General features: G+C 38.0%; 1 protein-coding gene across 1 annotated transcript in view; it reads right to left on the bottom strand.

The window, feature by feature from the left end:
• Positions 1-535: 535 nt before the first annotated feature.
• The window catches only part of LOC139732387 (uncharacterized), a 65,595-nt gene continuing 44,905 nt past the window's right edge, over positions 536-21,225 (bottom strand). Inside the window, exons 3-5 of the mRNA XM_071643253.1 lie at positions 8,818-8,951; positions 7,773-7,830; positions 536-3,162 (exon numbers count right to left, since the gene is read on the bottom strand). Coding sequence (XP_071499354.1) covers positions 2,842-3,162; positions 7,773-7,830; positions 8,818-8,951 — 513 coding nt within the window. The 3' untranslated portion in view covers positions 536-2,841. The remainder of the gene's footprint in view (positions 3,163-7,772; positions 7,831-8,817; positions 8,952-21,225) is intronic.

Below are 21,225 nucleotides of genomic sequence, written 5' to 3' on the forward strand. Positions count from 1 at the left end.
CATCCATGTACCATCAAAAACTTATATTGTTAACCTTGTATCAAATGAACAACTGTCCTCCCAGCTCCATTGAAACATTCCTGCAAATTCAAGATGAAATCAGACCATGGATTTTCAAACAGCAGACAAAATGTGTAAAAGTTGATAGGCAAAGCATAATGCAAGATGCATAACATACAGTGGACAACAGATGAAATGCAAATGCAATGCAATGTCCAGCAGTCCTTGCCATATACCTCTGTATGTGAGCTACAAAAATTATAAAACTGCAGAAGTCATAATCATTTGACTACAAATCATAATCTACTCTATAAAACACATACTTTGTGACTACAACATTTCATTTCATTCTAGCATTTTCCTTATCAACAATAACACAAAACTATTATGAAATGATAATTTGCACATCAAACAGGTGAAAAGGCATATTGGGATAGTACAACAGATTACCTAGTACAAATTTAACTACAAATGAATGAATAGATTATTTACAAATGAAGTGAGTAAAACACTTCATGAATTGGGACTTGTTAGATAATTCAGTGAGTGGTTGACCTCTCAATCAAGAACCACAGTGATAAGAGGAATAAGATTTCTCCCTTTTTAGAGGAAAATGTAGTGATTTCCCATCTTGGAGACACAATAGGGCATTAGTGTTGTGGGTAATAATGTTTAAATGCCAGTTTTTATTTGCATTTCTATCAGTCAACTCACAAAATTCACAAAAAACAACAACAAAACTGCACAATGTGCCTTGTGTACAGTACTGTATCTATCAAGTTCTATATCAAGCTGCACTATAAATTGCACTAAAACGATCCTTGAACCACTTCAATGTGTAATCAATAATACAGTAGCTCCATTTTTACTTTCAACGATGCTATGAAACATACTATAGATTGTCATGTGCATCATCTACTTTATAGAACCTGTTGTGCAAGTTTACAATTATCCCTCCTGAAACTCCGCAAAACTTGAATACTTTCTATTCCTGTGTGAGTCAGTTCAACTTGCAATCCTACTCAAAGGTATGCAATAGATCAACTTCTGAAAACAAGACATTCAGCAGAGTCATATAAGGACATTGGTTTTCTGTATTACTTTTGTCTCTCTGCTGACTCAATCTGAAGTTAAAAAATTACATTCTAGACTTCACACACAGGAACTGGACACTCTAATGAGATCTGGTATGTGCATGGGTTAAGGACTCTTTCAAATAAACTACAAGAAGACCACATCTTCATTGGGACAACTGTTCGGGGTGACTGCCCTGATAGACCGAGACCAGAAAATTGATTCATCTGAATACTACACAAAGTATAATGGCTTGTCCAATTGCAGTGCTAACATTAGTGTGCCCTGGAAATGCTGCCACAATAATGGATAATTTCAAGTTCCAGTGATAGTGCTAGTGCTAGTACTATCTCAAAACCAGCACTGGCAAATAAGACCAAACTTGAAATCAGTCAGTGTTGGGAGGTTGACCTAAAAATTATGACGTATGTTGTACACATGTATTTCAGATAGTTGGTGTTGGGCCTGGTGTTGAATGCTGTCTGCTGAATCGAGCTTCACCATTTGTGTTGGCTATTCATGTGTTTGTTTTAATTTTCCCATTGGCTAACACTAGCCCCTAGGGATTATTATCTCTGCCATTTCAAGCTTGATGCTGGTGTTAGTATTGCTGTGCAGACCAATATTCACGTCCATAATAGATGTACGTTGTGATGCAAAGTCTATGCTAATGCAATGATCGCTGACGTACACTATTTAAATACTCTAGACATGGCTACATACTTTTGAGCCTGGGAGCAAAATTAAGATCATTGTGTTTTGGAGAAGGAATGAAATTTGTGGCATTTCAATTCTTTTCCTCATTATTTCTCTAAAACTAAGCAGTCATGACTACATCTTTTTATATTTGACTAGAACCATTTACCGCCACTTTTTCGCTGTTGTGTGATGGTAACACCCACTGTCAGGATTGATCATTTTGATTGGTATCACTTGAGTTTAAAATCTGACTGTTGGTGTTAGAGCTTGATTTAAGGCAGTTGTTTGGGAGACAACACTAGCAATAGCACTAGCACCAAACTTGAAATCACACATTGTCTTGTCTCAGCCATCCGTGTTTACATTTACCTGTGTCCAGGGAAAACATCTGCACATACACAGCCTGAATGTTGCCATCAAGCAGTGTCCACAATCAAGCTGCCCTATCCGGGTAAAACCCACTTTCTCCTCATAAATGCTGGTTATGATTCACGACTTTCTTTATCTCAATCAATATTTTATTTATTTATTATATTTCATACATGTACACACACAATACGTACATTAACACACACCCATAGCCCTGAACAAGATCAAAATAATAGTACTGACATATTTTCAGTATAACAATTCTATTTAATCACAAAATGGAAGAAATTTCCAACCTACTTCAAATCATGATTCTTGCAGTGAGCAAGTAATGAACTATGTCCACAATAATAAAGCCAAAGGGTTGGATAGGTATTCTTATACCATGAACATAAGGTTGTCTCAGGTCAAATGAATAATTGGCCTGTACACTTGTACAAATTTTCTGAAGCGCACTGTCATCAAGTGGAAGAGTGTACGGATACCTATACCCTAATGCCTAGATGTGCTGATCTTCTTGACAATCAGTTGATTCCCTCCCAAACTTGTCCATGATTGGGTTCAGGATAACACCTGGTGAAGCATAACAATGACACAGCCCCACAGGAAGGCCATTCCAGTAATGTTGGGATTAACAGGATATCATGCGTTGGTCCTAGTTTATGAGTAAGCTGGACATCCGTGACAGTGTAGAGGGATTCAAGTGACAGCCACTGAACTCACCCCAATAGGCTGGCCCTGGAGGTAGTGTGCAGCTGCTGCCCTCTGTGTTGATGGCAGGAACCAGAGTCCCTTGGTGTGCACCAGCCTGGTCTTCATGGTCAGCACATCGCTCTCAAATGGAGGGCCAAACTCTGCCATTAGGCTACTCAAGGTTGGAGCGGGTGGGGCAGGGGTGCCCTTGGGGGCTTCCCATCCCCCCTGAACTACTGGCTGGAGAGGCCTGGACGGAACCTCTAGTGAGCTTGGGTGTGCAGGGTGCTGCTTGGAAGTTTTGGGAGGCAGCTGCAATTTGGGAATCTGAAAGCACAAACAAACAAACAAATAAACATTGTCACCATGCTCAGCATTCAATAAAATTCTGCAACTGACGGATATTCCTCTATATTAGTACGCACAAATAGACTGAATATAAGGAAAAACTAAAAATGTAGTAGTCTTAATACATAGTTATGATGTCAGATCCACTTACCTATAATTTCACGGGGAAAAATACTTTTCTTCCACTCTTTAATCTTTTATCTGTTCTCCCCATCTGGAAAAGAACTCACTTGAACCTGCTCAATTCCAAGCAGGAAATAATGGGTGGCACACTGTGTTTCACTGTGTATGTTTGGGAGTTCAGTTCAGGAACAGGTCACAAGTTGTGAAATGCCTCTATAATGACTGCACTGAAGTTATCTTGGGTTCAACACTAGTTTAGAAATGAACATACTTCCTATAATACTGCAGTGTGATGAAAATAATTTACAGCAGCAACACATAGTTTGCAGTTTATGGTAAAGTTCTATGCCATAAGAATGTGAGCATGATACAGACATGAACGCAAGTACAAGCTCATATGATAAGTTGCTACAACTTTAATTTTCATGCAGGGTTTTCTTCATAACATGGTCTGTCTGAATGGGAGGAGTGTAGAAATCATAAAATTTTGTTGATATACACATATGCTTTTGCCCATTGCTATCTGATTCATCTGACCAGCTCTGATGTGCTTGAATAGACAGGTTCTGTACTGTATTCAGATTTTATGCATGCTTTGCTCACAAAAGTTGCCCCTAACAACCACAAAGTTTGGCAGAGGCTTGCCCTACCTAGCAATAACTAAGCAAATTCCAGCCTACATATCGTAATGGGAGGGAGCAGGTGAATGAAATGCTTTGTTACTAGGCTGAGACAGAGAAACATCCAGAAATTGTAATACATTACAGAAACAGTGTACTGACCACGATTACATTAAGTTCTGCTCAATGAGCCGCCATCTAGGAGTTAATCATTTTGTACTGGTACAAATGTATGTCTCATCTCAAATTCATTCAACTTCAGACATAATATCAGAAGTTCTAAGCAGTAGTCCATAAACCTGTTATAATAATTTATTTCTGCAGTGTTCATAGAAAATTCATATGCTTTCAAACTTATACCCAGAAACTCTATTGAAAAGTTGAATTGATTATCTTTGATCACAACTTTCACATTTAAGAGGGCAGTCAAGAAATTCTGTTTCATGCTTAGCTGATGCATTAAAGTTAAAAATAGGTAATTTCTTTCAATATGACATCTACTTGAGCATCTGAAATACTAACATTAATTCTTATGATGCAAACATTGAATCTACTGTCAGATGGTGACAATGTTGTTAAATAATCTTGCCCAACCCCCCCCCCAAAAAAAAAAACCTTCTTTCATCTGTTGTAATTCTTGGTTTATCAATGATTTTCACAGTATGATAGTTCCCCATCTTTGTCCTTATCTTTAAGTAATTTTATTTTTCTTCTTTTTTTTTTTTTTTTTTTTTGGGGGGGGGGGGGGGGGGGGGGGGAGTCAGAAAATAGGGTAGACTGAAACCTATAGTCTGTTACAGCACAATTATTACACTGCCCCAAGCAGCATTCGTCATAATTTATGATTGTCATCCCCCCAATTATTGTAGCACATTAGGCGTTTTCACATCAGCCCGATAAAAATCCAAGCTCGAGATATTTTTTGCGATCGCAAATTAGCGCGCTATTTCATTTCCTATTCACATCAGCCTGAACATCATCAAATAGCGCGCTAGTTAATTATCCTGCTATTTCGGAAATTTCCCGAGTTGGACTCGAGAAATTTTCTCGATCAATTAGCGCGCTAATTTGTATTTACATTATCAAATAGCGCGCTATTTCGTAATCTGGTTAATTTCCCAAGTCAAAAATAGCACGCTATTTCGAAACATCGGGCTGATGTGAAAACGCCTAATGGTTCATTTTGGTAAATCATTAGGTGTGTTACATAATGAAACAGAGCTTGCACCTGCACTCTTAGCTCTCACATTCTGGGTAATCTGCCACAGACAAATATGCCACTAGGACAGAAATGTACCAATCTGTGAATAGAAAATAGTTGGTACAGCTGTTGACATATCTCCCTTCCTTTAAAAAAAAAGGAAAGAGAAAAGAAAACCTAGTTTGCTAAAGCATATTTTTAAATACATTCAGTTGAATGGGCAATACAAAATATGACCTGCAGTGCTGCACCAACTGCATCCCAGTGAACTGATGTGACAAACAATGTCTACAGCACCTCTGGGATATAATTCAAAAGTCTTTGCACTGCAGCACAACACTGGCTATAAGTAGACCTATTATATCTCAACACATATCAACTGAAACCACAACTTATGACACTCTGTAACATTTATAGAGCTCTGTGTACAGTAGATCATTCATAGTGTCACCTGACCAAAGGATTCATTGTATATCAAGTTTATAAACATTTTATAATTTAACCCTTATCCTACTTGAGAAGAGACTGATTATCAGTCAAAATAATGTCTTGTCAAATTACTTATTTAAACAGAGTAAAATCAGTAAAACAATAGAAAAAGTGTCATTACAAATGGACTTAAAACAAGAGTTGTGGAATTTTAGTCATAAACTGCACACTATTACCCATGTCAAGAAAAAAAAAATTCTGTGTAGAAGTTTTGAAGCCCTCACCTAGTGCCATCACATAAAGCAAATGGAATCGAAATTGGGTTAGAAATGGCGAAGGAGTAGCATTTTGTAGCCAATGTACAATATAGGTCAAAAATCAAGGTCAAAGGTCAAAGAAGACAAAGGTCAAAATTCTGTGTAGAAGTTTTGAAGCCCTCACCTAGTGCTATCACATAAAGCAAACGGAATCGAAATCGGGTTAGAAATGGCGAAGGAGTAGCATTCTGTAGCAAAATGCACAATAAAGGTTAAAAATCAAGGTCAAAGGTCAAAGAAGTCAAAGGTCAAAATTCTGTGTAGAAGTTTTGAAGCCCTCAACTAGTGCCATCATATAAAGCAAACGGAATCGAAATCGGGTTAAAAATGGCGAAGGAGTAGCATTTCGTAGCAAAATGTACAATATAGGTCAAAAATCAAGGTCAAAGGTCAAAGAAGTCAAAGGTCAAAATTCTGTGTAGAAGTTTTGAAGCCCTCACCTAGTGCCATCACATAAAGCAAACGGAATCGAAATCGGGTTAGAAATGGCGAAGGAGTAGCATTTTGTAGCAAAATGTACAATATAGGTCAAAAAATCAAGGTCAAAGGTCAAAGAAGTCAAAGGTCAAAATTCTGTGTAGAAGTTTTGAAGCCCTCACCTAGTGCCATCACATAAAGCAAACGGAATCGAAATCGGGTTAGAAATGGCGAAGGAGTAGCATTTTGTAGCAAAATGTACAATATAGGTCAAAGGTCAAGGTCAAAGGTCACGACTGAAATTCTGTGTAGAAGTTTCAAAGCTCCCATGTAGTGCTATCATATAAAGCAAACAGAATCAAAATTGGCTCATAAATGACAGAGAAGTAGCAAATTGAAGATTTTGATCACACACGGACGCACACACGGACACACGGACGGACGGACACACGGACGGACAGACACACGGACGGACGGACACACGGACGGACGGACACACGGACACACACACGTACGGAAACAACACTTGTATATGTCATCAAAATCTTGTTTAAAAGACTACACTTACATAATTGTTGCTATGTTATTACAAAGGCCACAATTTGATGTAAAGGATGCATTTTACTGATTTCCTATCAAATAATGACATATTTTTACTCAAAATGTGTATAGTTCAATTGAAGATCTTACGAGGTGAATATATATCATCACCTATGCCAATTTAAATGTGAAATAGCATCTACTATCACACATTCATTAAGAACAAAGGAAATTTAAAAATTCTGTAACTTCTTTGTTCTAGGTCCATTTTCACATGAAACCATTCATTACCACAGAGCTCATCTAATAGTACCCTATGTATCACAGGCAAGTTGATTATGATGTGGAATTGTACTTTAGAAATCACAGCTCAACATTTACAATGTATTTAAAGACTACACTCGAAATTTGTCCTGGGGTATATAAAATAGAATATCATCATTAGTCAAAGGAAATGTGTACAAATTGTAAAAAGGATGTGCTTTATTCATGCCCTTAGTCCCTACGTATGTTGTACAGTATTTATGCTAAGCCATAAACTGCTGAGCTTAGTAATTAGATTGGCATTGGTAAATCCCCCTTAAACTTACCCATTATGTAAGCTAGGCACACCTGCTGTGGAATAACTTTGCAAGCGCCTTGCTATCCTGAGACATAAAAATGGCATCATTTTTATAAATCAAAAGCTTGTGTCTGGACATCTGAGCCAAGCAGCAAACTAACATGCCATAAGATGTGTCAACTGGTGAACATGGTTTACAACAGCAACAAACTTACCTTCAGCAGATGTGCTACAAACATTCCCAAAATGAAACTACCAAACCAGTTTAGCATTGATGAGTCAGGATTACTGGGTGTAAAACAAATACCCTATCTTGTTAATAACAGGCCAATACCATACGTCTGACAATTTTATGAACTTGACATTTACAATAAGCATACCTCTTCACTCTCAGTACCCATCTGGATGGCTCCTTGTTTGCTGTTCCACAGTACATTCCTGCATAGATTAATGAGAAGAACATCGTATGGACTACATATTCATGCACAACCGTTCTATCCCATGTATATTACAATTACTCGATTGTTTGCCACATGAAGTACCTACACTCAGTTCAAAGGTCTTTACGAGAGCATACAAGACTTGCTTGGCACTTGATTGTAATTGTCCGTCAAAATTTTGAAGGAAAAGTTTCTTCATGTAAACCTTAATAGCTGACAACATAATACATAAAATCATCTAAGAAACCTCCACCAAAAAAACGAACAAACAAACAAACAAACAGCCAGAGGATTTTTGTGACAAACAATTGTGCTATCTTTAGGCTTTTTCTCTAAGGAATACTAGCACTTTCAATCATATTGACAGTATAGTCGAATAACATTTGTATGATAATAAATTCTGTTATATGCATAAACAACTGTTAATTTGCTATTGTGGCATTGCCTCTGGATCTTACAGCATAAATACAGTGAAGCAGTAAAGTTGCCAGAATACAAATTGACTTCAAAGTGCATGCATGTTTAAATGCTTCATATTTGCTCAGCATTTAGAAAATTTGAGCCATTATGACGATGCAATTCAACAAAATTTTATCAATAAGGTCTGCAACTTCGAAGACTCTGGGCATACACAAATACTCTGCTATTATATACAAAAGGAAAAAAAAGGAAAAGGAGTCCTCTTTCAGATCATACTGACCCCCCCCCCCCCCCCCCAACCAAGAAAATTATCACGTTTTACTGAAGTACCAATAGGTCTGAATGCAACATAATGGTATATTTAGATAAATTTCCTTGTACACGTAGAAGAGAAAAACAATGCATGTAGTTTATCAAAAGACATGAGAGAATATATTTCAAATTCCATTTTGCCCACCTCTTGAAGTATATAATCCATGTTTCTATAGGCATACTGTTGTCACCCTTGGAACTTCTGAAAGTGAGCAAAACAAAGTAGCAAGATACAAGGAAAATGTCAGTTTACCTGTCCTTGCTCTCGAAGGATATATTGGAAGTTGAGGCGATAAGGGGCGACTTGGGAGAGGACTGAGTGAACGTCTCATTTTTCTTCAGGTCTTTCAGCATAAAATCAAGTTCACTGGTGATGCTGGACAGCATCTGCATGGAAACCAGAAAAAGAGTGACAAAAAATTGAATGTCAGAAGGCACATATGATGTGAAGGCTACGTATCAATCATGCACACACACACACACACACACACACACACACACACTATTGCCGTTATTTTGCAGTGTAGCACTGAAAATTGTGGGAAATAGCGCAATTGTGATCATGACCTGAACCCTAGTATGGGGCAAGATTTTCATCTGAATGCTCAGTCTTTGGCTGTCAAACATCACACATTGGAATAACATAATACTTCCTTGACTGGTGAGCACTTTTCCAATGTGCAGCACTTCTCACATGCACAGCCAGCTTGAATGTTTTGTCTGCGCTACAGTCAACTTACCTTAAAGAAGAAATCCACTCCAAAATTTTATCAATTTCATAAGAAAGAAAAAAAAATTCCCTGCAAAACAATACAATGAGGATCAAAGTCGGATAAAGAATATGGAAATTATGACATTCTGAAATTTCAACATTTTTCGGAAAACACTTCTTGAACAGTTGTTATGAATATTCAAATCAGAAAATTGATGATGTCATGTTTTCACAATTTCTTAACCCGTTGAGAATGGGCTGATTTTGCTACAACACGCATTTTGCATAGACCCCTGCCTGAGTATACCGGGACTCGTCCTCAACGCGTTAATAATTTCATATGCAGAAATGACAAAAATCTCATATTTCAGCAGTATAGATATAAAACTTGCCATGAAACTACCCAAAATAAACAACAGCAAAAGTTACCTCTGATATATCTTGGTATGGGAATATGCTTAAATTACCTGCATAAGCTAAAAATAATTTTTTTTTCTGAATTTCATATATGGAGCATTATACATGAAAAATTGTGAGGGCATGGCATCATCAACTTGCTCGTGTGAATTTGAATATTCATAAGGACTAGTCAAGAAATGTTTTCCAAAAATGTCATATCTTCCTTATCTCTTATCTGATTTTTGCCATTCTTGGAGCACTCTGTAGGGATTTTTTTTCCATTTCTTTTGGAGTTTATTCATTTTGGGGTGGATTTCCTCTTTAAAAAAAAATTGATTAAATGACATCAATATTCAACAACAACCATTCTGGACAAGAAAAAAACAATTGTTGCGCACTGGTAATATAAGCAACTCATACTTGTCACTCAATAGAGGAAAAACCACCACTATTTAGGAAAAATCTGTACCATTAACAAGAGAAATAAGAGGGTGTATGAGAATATGTTGAATGTCCTATGAAGGATGCTGGGTATGAAAAATCAGGGGAGCATGAAGACCATCTAGGTACCAAAACAGGTATTCAAATGAGCAAGATATCTCAGTGCAGTCTTCATTGTAGCACTGACTTTATGGACCATGTCTGTAGTCCGCTAGTGCACAGAGAATGTTCATATTTGGGAAAAATGTAGTGCAGCACTGCCTATTGATCTTTAAAACAGTTTGATAAATGGTAAAATTTGAGAAAACATTAAAATGGAACTAGAAGAATATTTTCATTTTTCAGTGCGAAACCTATTGGTTGTGAGAATCAACACTCGGTACAAGGTATTCTGATGACCATAGCCATCATTTCATTGAACCATGATTGGTATGCCAGTATGAAGTGTTACTTCTCTTTGAGGTAAAACTGGGCACATTCCATACTCCTGCTATATACTGTAAAATCAACATTTTTTGCATGCATGAAACTTTGGCAAATTTCGCGAGCTGAAATTCGCAAAATTTGCAAAAGTAAATGCACAAACAGGAGTTTGTCTGCACTCAATGCATTGAATGCCAGTGGCAATTCACAAATGTTTCATGCCACAAAAAGACTGTCGGTTTCAATTCGCAAAAGTTTCATGCTGTGCATGTTTCTGGTTTTACAGTAATACTGCCAAAGTTTCTCCTCAAGTGCAATAGTTTACTGAGTAGCTGCATCCTTGAATTATGACACCGTAACCACAACTTTTGCTTATGAATGAAATTACACACAGGTAATAAGTGAGTTTACATACATTTTCCAGAGACTGTATCCGGCTCAAAAAGTGGCGGTCACTCTCTGGCCACTGAAAGGTACTTTTCTTTGAGGCCATCGTGGGAAGCGTAGTCTTCAAAGCCATCCTCATCCCATGAAATACATCTACATGTACACTGGGTTCAGTCGGAGGACTCTTACTATTATGTCCACTGGCACATATAAAATTCAGACACATTGGAAATTGAATATGTCCATCTACAAACACTGCATGTTGCCACTCCTGATATCATCCGCAGATTATTTACATTGTAGCAAGAAAGAGAATGGGTCCGACAGTACAGGTAGCACTTTCCAATGAAAACCACATGTGATTAAACATATGATGCAACTACTATATGCTGGTCCAGTCATAGCAATGGAGTTCACACACAATATTTGCAGCAAAAAAGAATTACAGCAAAAAATGCCCTATTTCTCTTGCTCTCCTGCTGCTTCAGTTGTCCAATGCAGACATGATCAGATACAGCACAAGGGAACTACCGGGTATGCTCTGAATCACAGTATTTTTCCTGAAGAGTGTGCAGGTATGGCACAGGAATTCTTGTCATGAACAGATCTATAGGCCAGAATGACTCTATGATGTCCACACAGAGTAATTTTGAACTGATCCATTATCCACCACAAGCGGCCAGATGATGTTCGATCTACTCTTGATCTGACTGTCCAGTGTACGTAATGATCTTTATAAGCTGAGCTTTCAAGATCAAGTGATACTGTATCAAGGCAGCCTGCTAAGCCATCTCTCTGTTGAAGTCCACAACTGAAAGGATTGAAAGCACCAGTTTCTCTATGATTCACTGCTCATGGTCACAGAAATTCTCCTTGCTCAGTGAGACTGTGTCACCTAAATACCAGAGGAGTGACACAAATTTTGTGACATTGTTCTTCATCAGTTGCTAAGGTGATACATCAGATGGGGAAAATTCCGAACAGTATGCAGAGTTGAGTCAGTTACAAGCCAGGCCTTGTCCTGGGTGTCACTCGACTGGTGAGACTATTTTCCCCTCAACATATTGCTGTGAATCACAAGTTTGGTGGCAGCAGCACATTGGTGAGATAATGTCCTGTCAAACATTGCTCAAGATGACACTTAATAGCTTCAAGTTAAAGTTTCAGCTCACTAGCTATGCTTTCCTGGAATGGGCAGAGAGGAAGCTTTTTATTCCAATGTAAAATGCATTCACAGCATTGACACAAGAAGCCTCCTCATCAGGATTTATGTTCAGTGTTCAGACAGCTTCAGAGATTGCATAACATCTGCAATTCAAACTCAATCTCATTCTAATTTAGAACTGACTTCATCACAGTCATGTAGAAAACTTGTAGGTCCAAGAATCATGAGTGCTGCATGATCTCACTGTCTGTCCATGTTGGCATGAAAAGAGAAAACTGCAGAGCAAATTTTGCGATTGTCCTGGAAGTTCCACAGAAAACGGCAGAAAATGTCAATTACCTAAATATTCTAGCAAGCAGTGATGGACCTTTACTTTCCAGTAAACACTGTGTGCTACATACAGCCAATGCACGTCTGCATAACTGCATACTTGAACTTTGCAATCACTTCCACAGTCTGACAGAGGACCAACGAGGGCTATGAAATCCAAGACCTACTGTAGGATCATTTCACAATTGAGCCATGGGTGTCAATCATCATTCCCAGTTTGAACACCTTCAGTCCCTGGCATATGTCCTCTATGTGTGCAAAGTACTTGATGTATTGCTCACAGGTTCTCTTCATGGGCAGACTATCCTAGGATTAAGTGATCCTCCTCTGCCACTACCCATAGATATGAGTAATATCACTCCTGGAGTCATGGTGTCTGATGGGAAAGCTTGTCAGACCAAAAGCGGATTCACTCAGCAACCATTACCAACCCCAACCCCCCCCCCCCCCTTAGAAAAAAAAAACCAACAACAACAACTACAAATCCATCCAAGGTACTAAACCGCTTCCACTTCCCATTCCACCACGGGGCTGGTGATGATGAGCTCATGCACTAATTCAGGGTGGCGAGTTGACACTATATGTCCTTATCCAACTTCCTGTGACCCATATTTCACCTGTGTATTGGGTAACGTTGGCAGTATAAAGTTACCTGGGTACTACCAGACTAATTTGGGGATGTGAGTTGGCACTAGTTACATGCCTTGAATCCATCATACTCCTACCCTGGATTGATAACTTCCCACTTTTTAAAACGAACAAGCTGTCATACAGGCTAGAGATATTAATACCTTCAGCAAAGAAATGTCAAAACAAAAGTAACATTCAACATCCTCATTCCATAGTTTTTGATGTGCAACACCATTCATCTTTCAATACTCCCCCTGGTAGATGGATTTAGATACTGAAATGACAGAGAGAGATGCCAACACAGGAAAAGCTGATTTCCTTTTTAATGAACATACAATGTCAGCAGAGTGCAATCTTTGAGGTACTAGCAGTTCTGTAGTGGTATACTCACACACACCAAAAATACACTGTAGATGGAAGCTTCACCCAGTATTTTGACCCAGTATGTTCCACTTCATTCAATGCCAATGTATGGGACCTAGCAGCAAAATACCATATATATTATTTTTTTTTTAATATAGGTTTTCCAGCCCAATTTCATTAGATTTGCATTTGAATTAATGACACTTTCAAATTCAAGCAATTTATGTCAACATTCTGCTCTCATATCATTTCTTTTTATAATTGATTATCATTTAATTTACAGAGAAATTCATTTAGAGAGAAATTCATTGAATTGAACAATGCAAAGTTTGCATTCAATTTTGTGCCAGCTGGATAGACATTCAATTTTATCCCAAGATTGAGATTCATTTATAGGCACAAAAATTCAAACTTTAAACACTAGAATTCAATCAACATAAACAAGCACTGTTTTATGGGACTAATACTGCATTTATACAGTATATCAAATTCCCATCTCAATTTTCATCTTTATGTCAAAGTTCTCTTCTTTCTGTTCTTTCTTCCAGTTTCACCTTATTATCTGTAATGGAATGGTCATACACTGTATCTCTCAAATTTCTGTATAAATGAATATAAGTGCATACGTGTATGCTCATGAAAGTTGTTGTATGTATGCATGAATTATGAAAGTTGTTGATTCAGATGACGGTTTATCAAAGGAACTAACAATATCAGTATAAGTCAAAGATACCACACATTAAGCTTGGATTATCTGTTCAAACAGAATGAGATGAGTTACTACATGTACATGGAAAATATGCAGAAATGAAAAGCACTGCCCAAATGCTGTAAATGATTGCCTTTTCGTGGAATTGAATTCCTTCACGTTCATCATGGCAATGCTGACGCAAATTTGAATGCGTTTCGCATGCAATTTAAATTTGAATGTACTTTTAAAATGTTCATAAATGTGAAAAAATCATGAAATAGAATGCTGATGACATCAAGTTGAATGAAATAGTTAGCTTTTTCAATGTTGATCTCGATGATCATTAAATTCGCTTGAACATGAATGACTGCATCATTAAATCGAATGCAAATCAGATGAAATTGGGCAGCGAAACTGATAGATTAAAGTTCAAATTCTGACAGAAGAGACTGCCAGCTAAGAAACACAAATAACCCTTACAAACCAAATTTGATGGTTGTAGCCAACTAAAATGAATAATGCAAAATTAAACATTAATGCCAGAATGCTACCTTGAGACAAGTGGCTTAGAAGTTGAAATAGGGTCTCTTTAAAAACAGTGTCATCCATTCTTACGTGTTAAACAAAAGGGGGATTTAAAACTTTGAGCACTGCACAAGGAATCACTAGATGAACTGGAAATTTAGTATACCAATTAACATTTTATTCATAATTAAGTCAGAGCATTGAAGTGCATCTGTACCCTGAAATTTAAATTTGAGGTGTAAGAACATGTCCTCAGTACCCTGAGAAAGTTCTTGTTTATCACAAAAAAAATACCCATAAAAGAGAAATAATAATATTCTTAATATCCAAGCGCAACCATGTATGCTTAATTAGTATCCAGTTCACTTAAATGCGTAGTACTAAATGGCATTTGCACATTTCCTTTGCCTGCCTCTGTCTGCAAACATCTTTACTGAATGCTTTCTATTGGTATCGCCTAGCTTATTGATACTTACACATACGTGCATGTGTCTGGGGGTTCGAAAAGCGATACCAAACATAGAAGTTTGCACAGAAAGTTATTGAACTATAATTGAATGTAATCGATAATGCTAGACAACTAGTTACATGTATGATATACACTTGTAGATCACGGCACCTGTAATTTTAGGTATTTGGGGACTGATCTTTTTAATTCAATATCTGTGTATGGGAGCAACCTCACACTCTCAGATTTCTCACAGATATTTTACAATAAACTTTAATACAGTTACAGTTTAAAGGCAGAGCTTAATGTGCTTTAATAGTTTGTTGGAATTTTCATGTACCCTTGCATACCACTTTATATGCAGAAAATGAATGAAACCAACCTGAGACAGAAAAAAAAAGAACAGTCTACAAAAACCACAACAATGGACATGTGTTTTATCTCAATTCTCATGCTTCTAAGCTTGAAATTGGATAGAAGGGGAACTAGAAGACACAGAAAATCTCAAATCAATGGAGATCATCCACATTACATATGTGACCCGCTACAACAAAAAGGTCCTAAAGTCGCGCACGGTCGAAGCTGTGAAAATTGAGTTTGAAGTCAGAGCATTAGAATGGGTCAAAACTTACGATTTTCTGATTTTGATATATTATTGGAGTCTAACATGTCTCCTATCATCTGTCGAAATTTTGAAGCAAAATGATCAAAGGAAAGATTAAAAAACCGCGTTTTTCTGAGCCATGTTTTTTTGCGTTTCAACGAAGCAGAAACTGGTTCGAAAATTTGGATTGAGCGCCACAGATAGGTTCCGCCCCTAACAATGACCAGAGTGATCTCATTGGTCAGTTTGCTGCTTGCTGCTTGCTGCTAACCGAAGCGTGAAGCTCGCACACTGCCCAGTCGACTGGTGCATGCGGGCGGGGTGCGCTATGCTCAGCCGCTTCTCACATCCTGGTCACTGATTGGTTGGTGAGGAGACCGCCGACGCTGATGTGCTTGAATGAACTCTTTGGGGGTTGCTAGGGCTTACCTTCTATTGTCCAGAGGTGAAAACTGACTTGCGTGTCCCTTGATCGCGATTGCATCGAAAGGAAGACTTTTAGGGCGCTTTTCTTGAAACAGTGATTTTCAAGACGTCTCGACATGCTCTCTTTTAAACATCGATATCTCCGCAGATGATTATTTTTATAAAATGTGTTATATATCAATTTAAAGCAGAAAGATTAGGGGATTATATAATACAATTTTCAAATAATCGACATCGCCCAACTTTAGGATCATTTTGTTGTAGCGGGTCACATATTATCATCCCTATCATATACTGGACAACTCAGCCTAGGTACAACTTTTTCTGAATTTAGTGTGCAGGGTCATGTGTGTTTATTTTTTCTTTGATAACTCACTAAATGATGCAAAAGAACAAATGCTTCAAAGATCTTGTAATCCATAGTATTAATTGTTCTTACCTGTTGCTCTGATTTGTAACCAGCGCTGTATTGGAATGCAGCCTACATATAGTGTATTGATAAGTAAATGATAATTGATACGAACCATCCCAGACAAAGAGTAAAAATTGTCTACAACTGTTGGGACAAAGAAGACATATCATGATTCCATCAACAGCGCTTAAAATGAAACTATACGATCATATAGGTCCAATACCTACCCCTAATCAAAAAGTGTTTAAAAATCAGTTACAGGTATTGGTTTTACAGGACAAGTCCATCTTCATATACATGTGGATTGATTGAATGCAACAATATCATAAGAACACATCAGTGAAAGTTTGGGGAAAATCAGACAAACTGTTCAAAAGTTTTGAATTTTTAAAGTATCTGCACAGTCACTGCTGGATGAGAAGACTACTACAGTGTATGATGTCATGTGCGTGCAACGACATAAAGAAAATCAAAAGAGAATTTCACAAAACTTCACTTTTTGAATAAAGTACGAATTTCATCAACTTGTTACTGACATATATGTTAAGGGTAATATTATTCCCCCTGCCTTCTGAAAGAGAGAAGTTAAGTGTTCTTTTGTTATGCTAAAAAAATGAAAATATGTTGAATTTTCTTTATTCTTTCTTTATATCGTTGTACGCATTGTGACATCACAAGCTATAGTAGACTTCTCATCCAGCCTTGAGTGAGCAGAAACTTCAAAAATGCATAACGTTTGAACAGATTGTCCGATTTTCCTCAAACTCTCACGGATGTGTTCTACTAATATTGCTACATTCATTCAGCCCACATGTTTAGGAAGGTGAACTTGTCCTTTAAAGTATTAAAGTGATGGGGAAAAAACACCCCCAAACAAAACTGATAATTATTGTATGCGAACACCAAATCGTCACCAATCATTGCACTTTGCATCACAATGTAAAGATCAGTCCAACATGATTTTTTCAAACCCCTTGAGAAATTCATGAAAATAAAATCCCCACAAAATATATGGTGCATACAGCATTCAGTTTACTCCATCTATGAGAAATAATAAAGATGTACGACATGTAAGTAGGATTGCTCAATATAAGCACAAAGGAGTTGCAATTAACAGATGGAGCTATTTGTTGTACACCATACTCTGACATGCTACCAAATACAGTGTGTCTCACATGGCCAGCCCCTCATGTTAATTCATGGGTGTCTGTAGACATATTCTGTAATACATTACAAATCACAAATCGACAATCACACGGCATTGTGCCAGGCCAAGCCAAGAAACAATCCTTTAATCATTGCATGTTCCTTGTAGCATGAAAAGTGAGAAGGTCTTCACTTTAGCCTCTGACAGGTTGTTTGCTATTTAATGCTTCTTCAGAAAATGAATGCTTGCCAACAGTAATGAGTATTGTGTTCCCTGCTGTGCTTCCTTTCTCAGTACTTCACCTTCCTCTTTCACAGAGTCCGTCTTTCATTCTGTCTGTTCCCAAGCTTGCCTCCATTCCCGATTGGGGAAGTTTCCCTGCATCATTTCTTTGTCTTCCTTTCAACCTCTTGGCACTGCTACACAACTTTATGACTGTTTCGGCCTGCATGTGCAGTTGATATTTCAGATCTTACAAGTTAAAGGACAAGTTCACCCTAAAACATTGAGTGAATGCCGCAATATTAGTAGAACACATAATTAAGTGAAAATTTGAGGAAAATCTGACAATCTGTTCAAAAGTTATGAATTTAGGAAATTTCAGTGCTGTCATTGCTGGATGAGAAGATTACTGCAGTTTGTGATGTCACATGGGTACAATGACATAAAGAAAATACTTTTTAAAAATCAACATATTTTCACTCTTCTTTAATAATAAAAGAGCACTCCACTTGCCTCTTTCAGAAGGCAAGGGGAACTAGAAAAGCACTCAGAAGGCTCAGACCTCTGCCAAGCAGCTCATTTTCACCCCGATACGCAAGCTGAAAATTTCCAAATTTCCCCAATACAGAGGCCTTTTGTTTATGTCATCAGCTTACAGCTACGCGGCAGCTCGTACATCGGCCAAGCAGAGCATACACTTTAGTGCGGGTAACACTCCTGTATGCACTGCTTGCACTCCTAAAGTTCATTGACCCTACCTGCCAAAAGATCAAAGATCCTCCAAAAATTGATGAAAATTCCTAGATCACTACCAAAATTCAATCATCTGTTCCTTGCGTCATTATCAACTGTTCCTGCATGTTTCATCCAAATCTGTTCACAACTTTTTGAGTCATTTTGCACATAGACAAACAAACGCTGATGAAAACACAACATCCTTCCTTGGCAGAGGTAATTATGTTACCCTTCCATACGTCAGTATCAAAAGTCAAGGAAATGTGTGCTTCCCCCCCCCCCCCCCAAAAAAAAGGAGAAATTTTGTGGAATTCTCTTTGTATGTTTCTTACATTGTTCTACGCATGTGACATCACAAACTGTAGTAGTCTCCTCATCCAGAGATGGGAATGTCGGCACTTCAAAATTTCATAACTTTTGAACGGATTGACTGATATTTCAAAAACTTTACTGATGTGTTCTACTAGTATTGCTGCACTCACTCAATCCACATATATGAAGGTGAACTTGTCCTAAAACAAAACAAAACAAAACAACTTTGTGACAAGAACAGTTTTAGTATGGGGATACATACGTTCCTCTAATTATGATCACATAGTAAATTTGTATGGTGTAGCAAACATTCATAAAATGCCAGAAGTTCCTTTTTAACACTATTTCAAATCACATACGTTTTCAGCCTCAGTACACTGTAAGGAATGTAACTGTACTTTAGACAGAGTGCTAGACAAGTACTGAATTATATCACATGAATGCTTGAAAAACACTTGTCCCAGACTATGGACATACCTCCACATGTTACCCAATATCACGTTGCCTACATAAAGTCACAGACACAGAAGCAAAAGAAAAAAAAGAGAGTAAAATAACATAAAATAAAATAAAATGAAATACATACAGTTGCCTACGAAATCATTCATACCCTAGCCTTGGACATTTTCAGTGCTTTTCTTTCTGATAAGTGAATGATAGAGTAATCATATTCTATCACCTACAAATTAAAAAACATTTGGTTTGACTTCATTTGCATTTAAACAATACAAACATTGATATTTCAGCATTTTTGGCTGTCATCAATTATTGTAGGCCTATATTATATTCGAATGTAACAATACTCGCTGGACATAGTGAAATCCAGTGTACTGAATGCTGTTACAATGACAAACAAATGGCTTGTGATCAATATTGATGACTAATGTCTGAGTTTGGATAAAGTCTGTGAAGCCTTTAAAATGAATATCCTTACATATTTTTTTTTTTTTGGTTACGCTAGTGAGATGAACTGGAGATAAAATGAATTTTAATATGACCACCTACATTGTAATTTATTAAACAGATGCCCAAGTGCCACTGTAAATTTATTGTTTATTAGGAATTCAAGGCATGAATGGAAAAAACAACAACAGGGATATGAATAATGTTGCAGACAACTGTACATAACAACAAGAGACCCGCGGGTCTAGCGCTCACCTGAGTATCGCAAGTTCACCTTTCACGCAGTCACTAATCTAAATTATTCACAGCTCTACCAAAATTTGACGAGGCATTCTCAAGTGGAAGATGAAAATGTACAAGAAGGGCCCAATTTTTTCAAGATTCCTTAATTTGGGGGAATTGGGGCCCCCTGGGGCCCTCTGGGTGGGGCATGGTGCCCAGTTTGATAAATTGAGATCCTGACCACCTAGGGATGCTACCTGCCAAGTTTGACAAAAATCCATCATGAGGTTTTCAGGAAGAAGATGAAAATGTACAATTCAGGCCCCTATTTGGACCCTTCCAACCACCCCCCCCCCCCACCCCCAAGAGGGGCACCCCTGGATCTCCTATGAACAAACTTGAAACTACAGTCATTAATGTACTCACTCATAGTATTATCTCAGCTCTATAACTTCTGATTCTAGAGAAGATTTTTAAAGATTCCTTCATTTGGGGGGTTTGGGCCCCCTGGGGGCCCCCTGGGCGGGGCATGGTGCCCATTTTAACAAATTGAGATCCTAACCCCCTAGGGATGCTACCTGCCAAGTTTGGTGAAAATGGGTCATGGGGTTCTCAAGAAGAAGATAAAAATGTACAATTTAGGCCCCATTAGGACCCCTCCTCACCCCCCCCCCCCCCCCCCCTGGGTCCCAAGGGGGGCACCCCTGATTCTGCCATGAACAAACTTGAAACTACAGTCATCAATGTGCTAACTCATAGTATTAACCTAGCTCTATCACTTCTGGTTCTAGAGAAGAAGATTTTTGCGGATTCCTTAATTTTGGGGGGTTTGGGCCCCCTGGGGGCCCCCTGGGTGGGTCATGGTGCCCATTTTAACAAATGGAGTTCCTAACCCCCTAGGGATGCTACCTGCCAAGTTTGGTGAAAATGGGTCATGGAGTTCTCAAGAAGAAGATGAAAATGTACAATTTAGGCCCCATTAGAACCCTTCCCCACCCCCCTCCCCTGGGTCCCAAGGGGGGCACCCCTGATTCTGCCATGAACAAACTTGAAACTACAGTCATCAATGTACTAACTCATAGTATTAACTTAGCTCTATCACTTCTGGTTCTAGAGAAGAAGATTTTTACAGATTCCTTAATTTTGGGGGGTTTGGGCCCCCCT

This window comes from Diadema antillarum, unplaced genomic scaffold, assembly GCF_040938485.1.
Source record: "Diadema antillarum isolate AM-2024a unplaced genomic scaffold, OU_Dant_1.0 seq00000418_RagTag, whole genome shotgun sequence".
NCBI classification, from domain to species: domain Eukaryota; kingdom Metazoa; phylum Echinodermata; class Echinoidea; order Diadematoida; family Diadematidae; genus Diadema; species Diadema antillarum.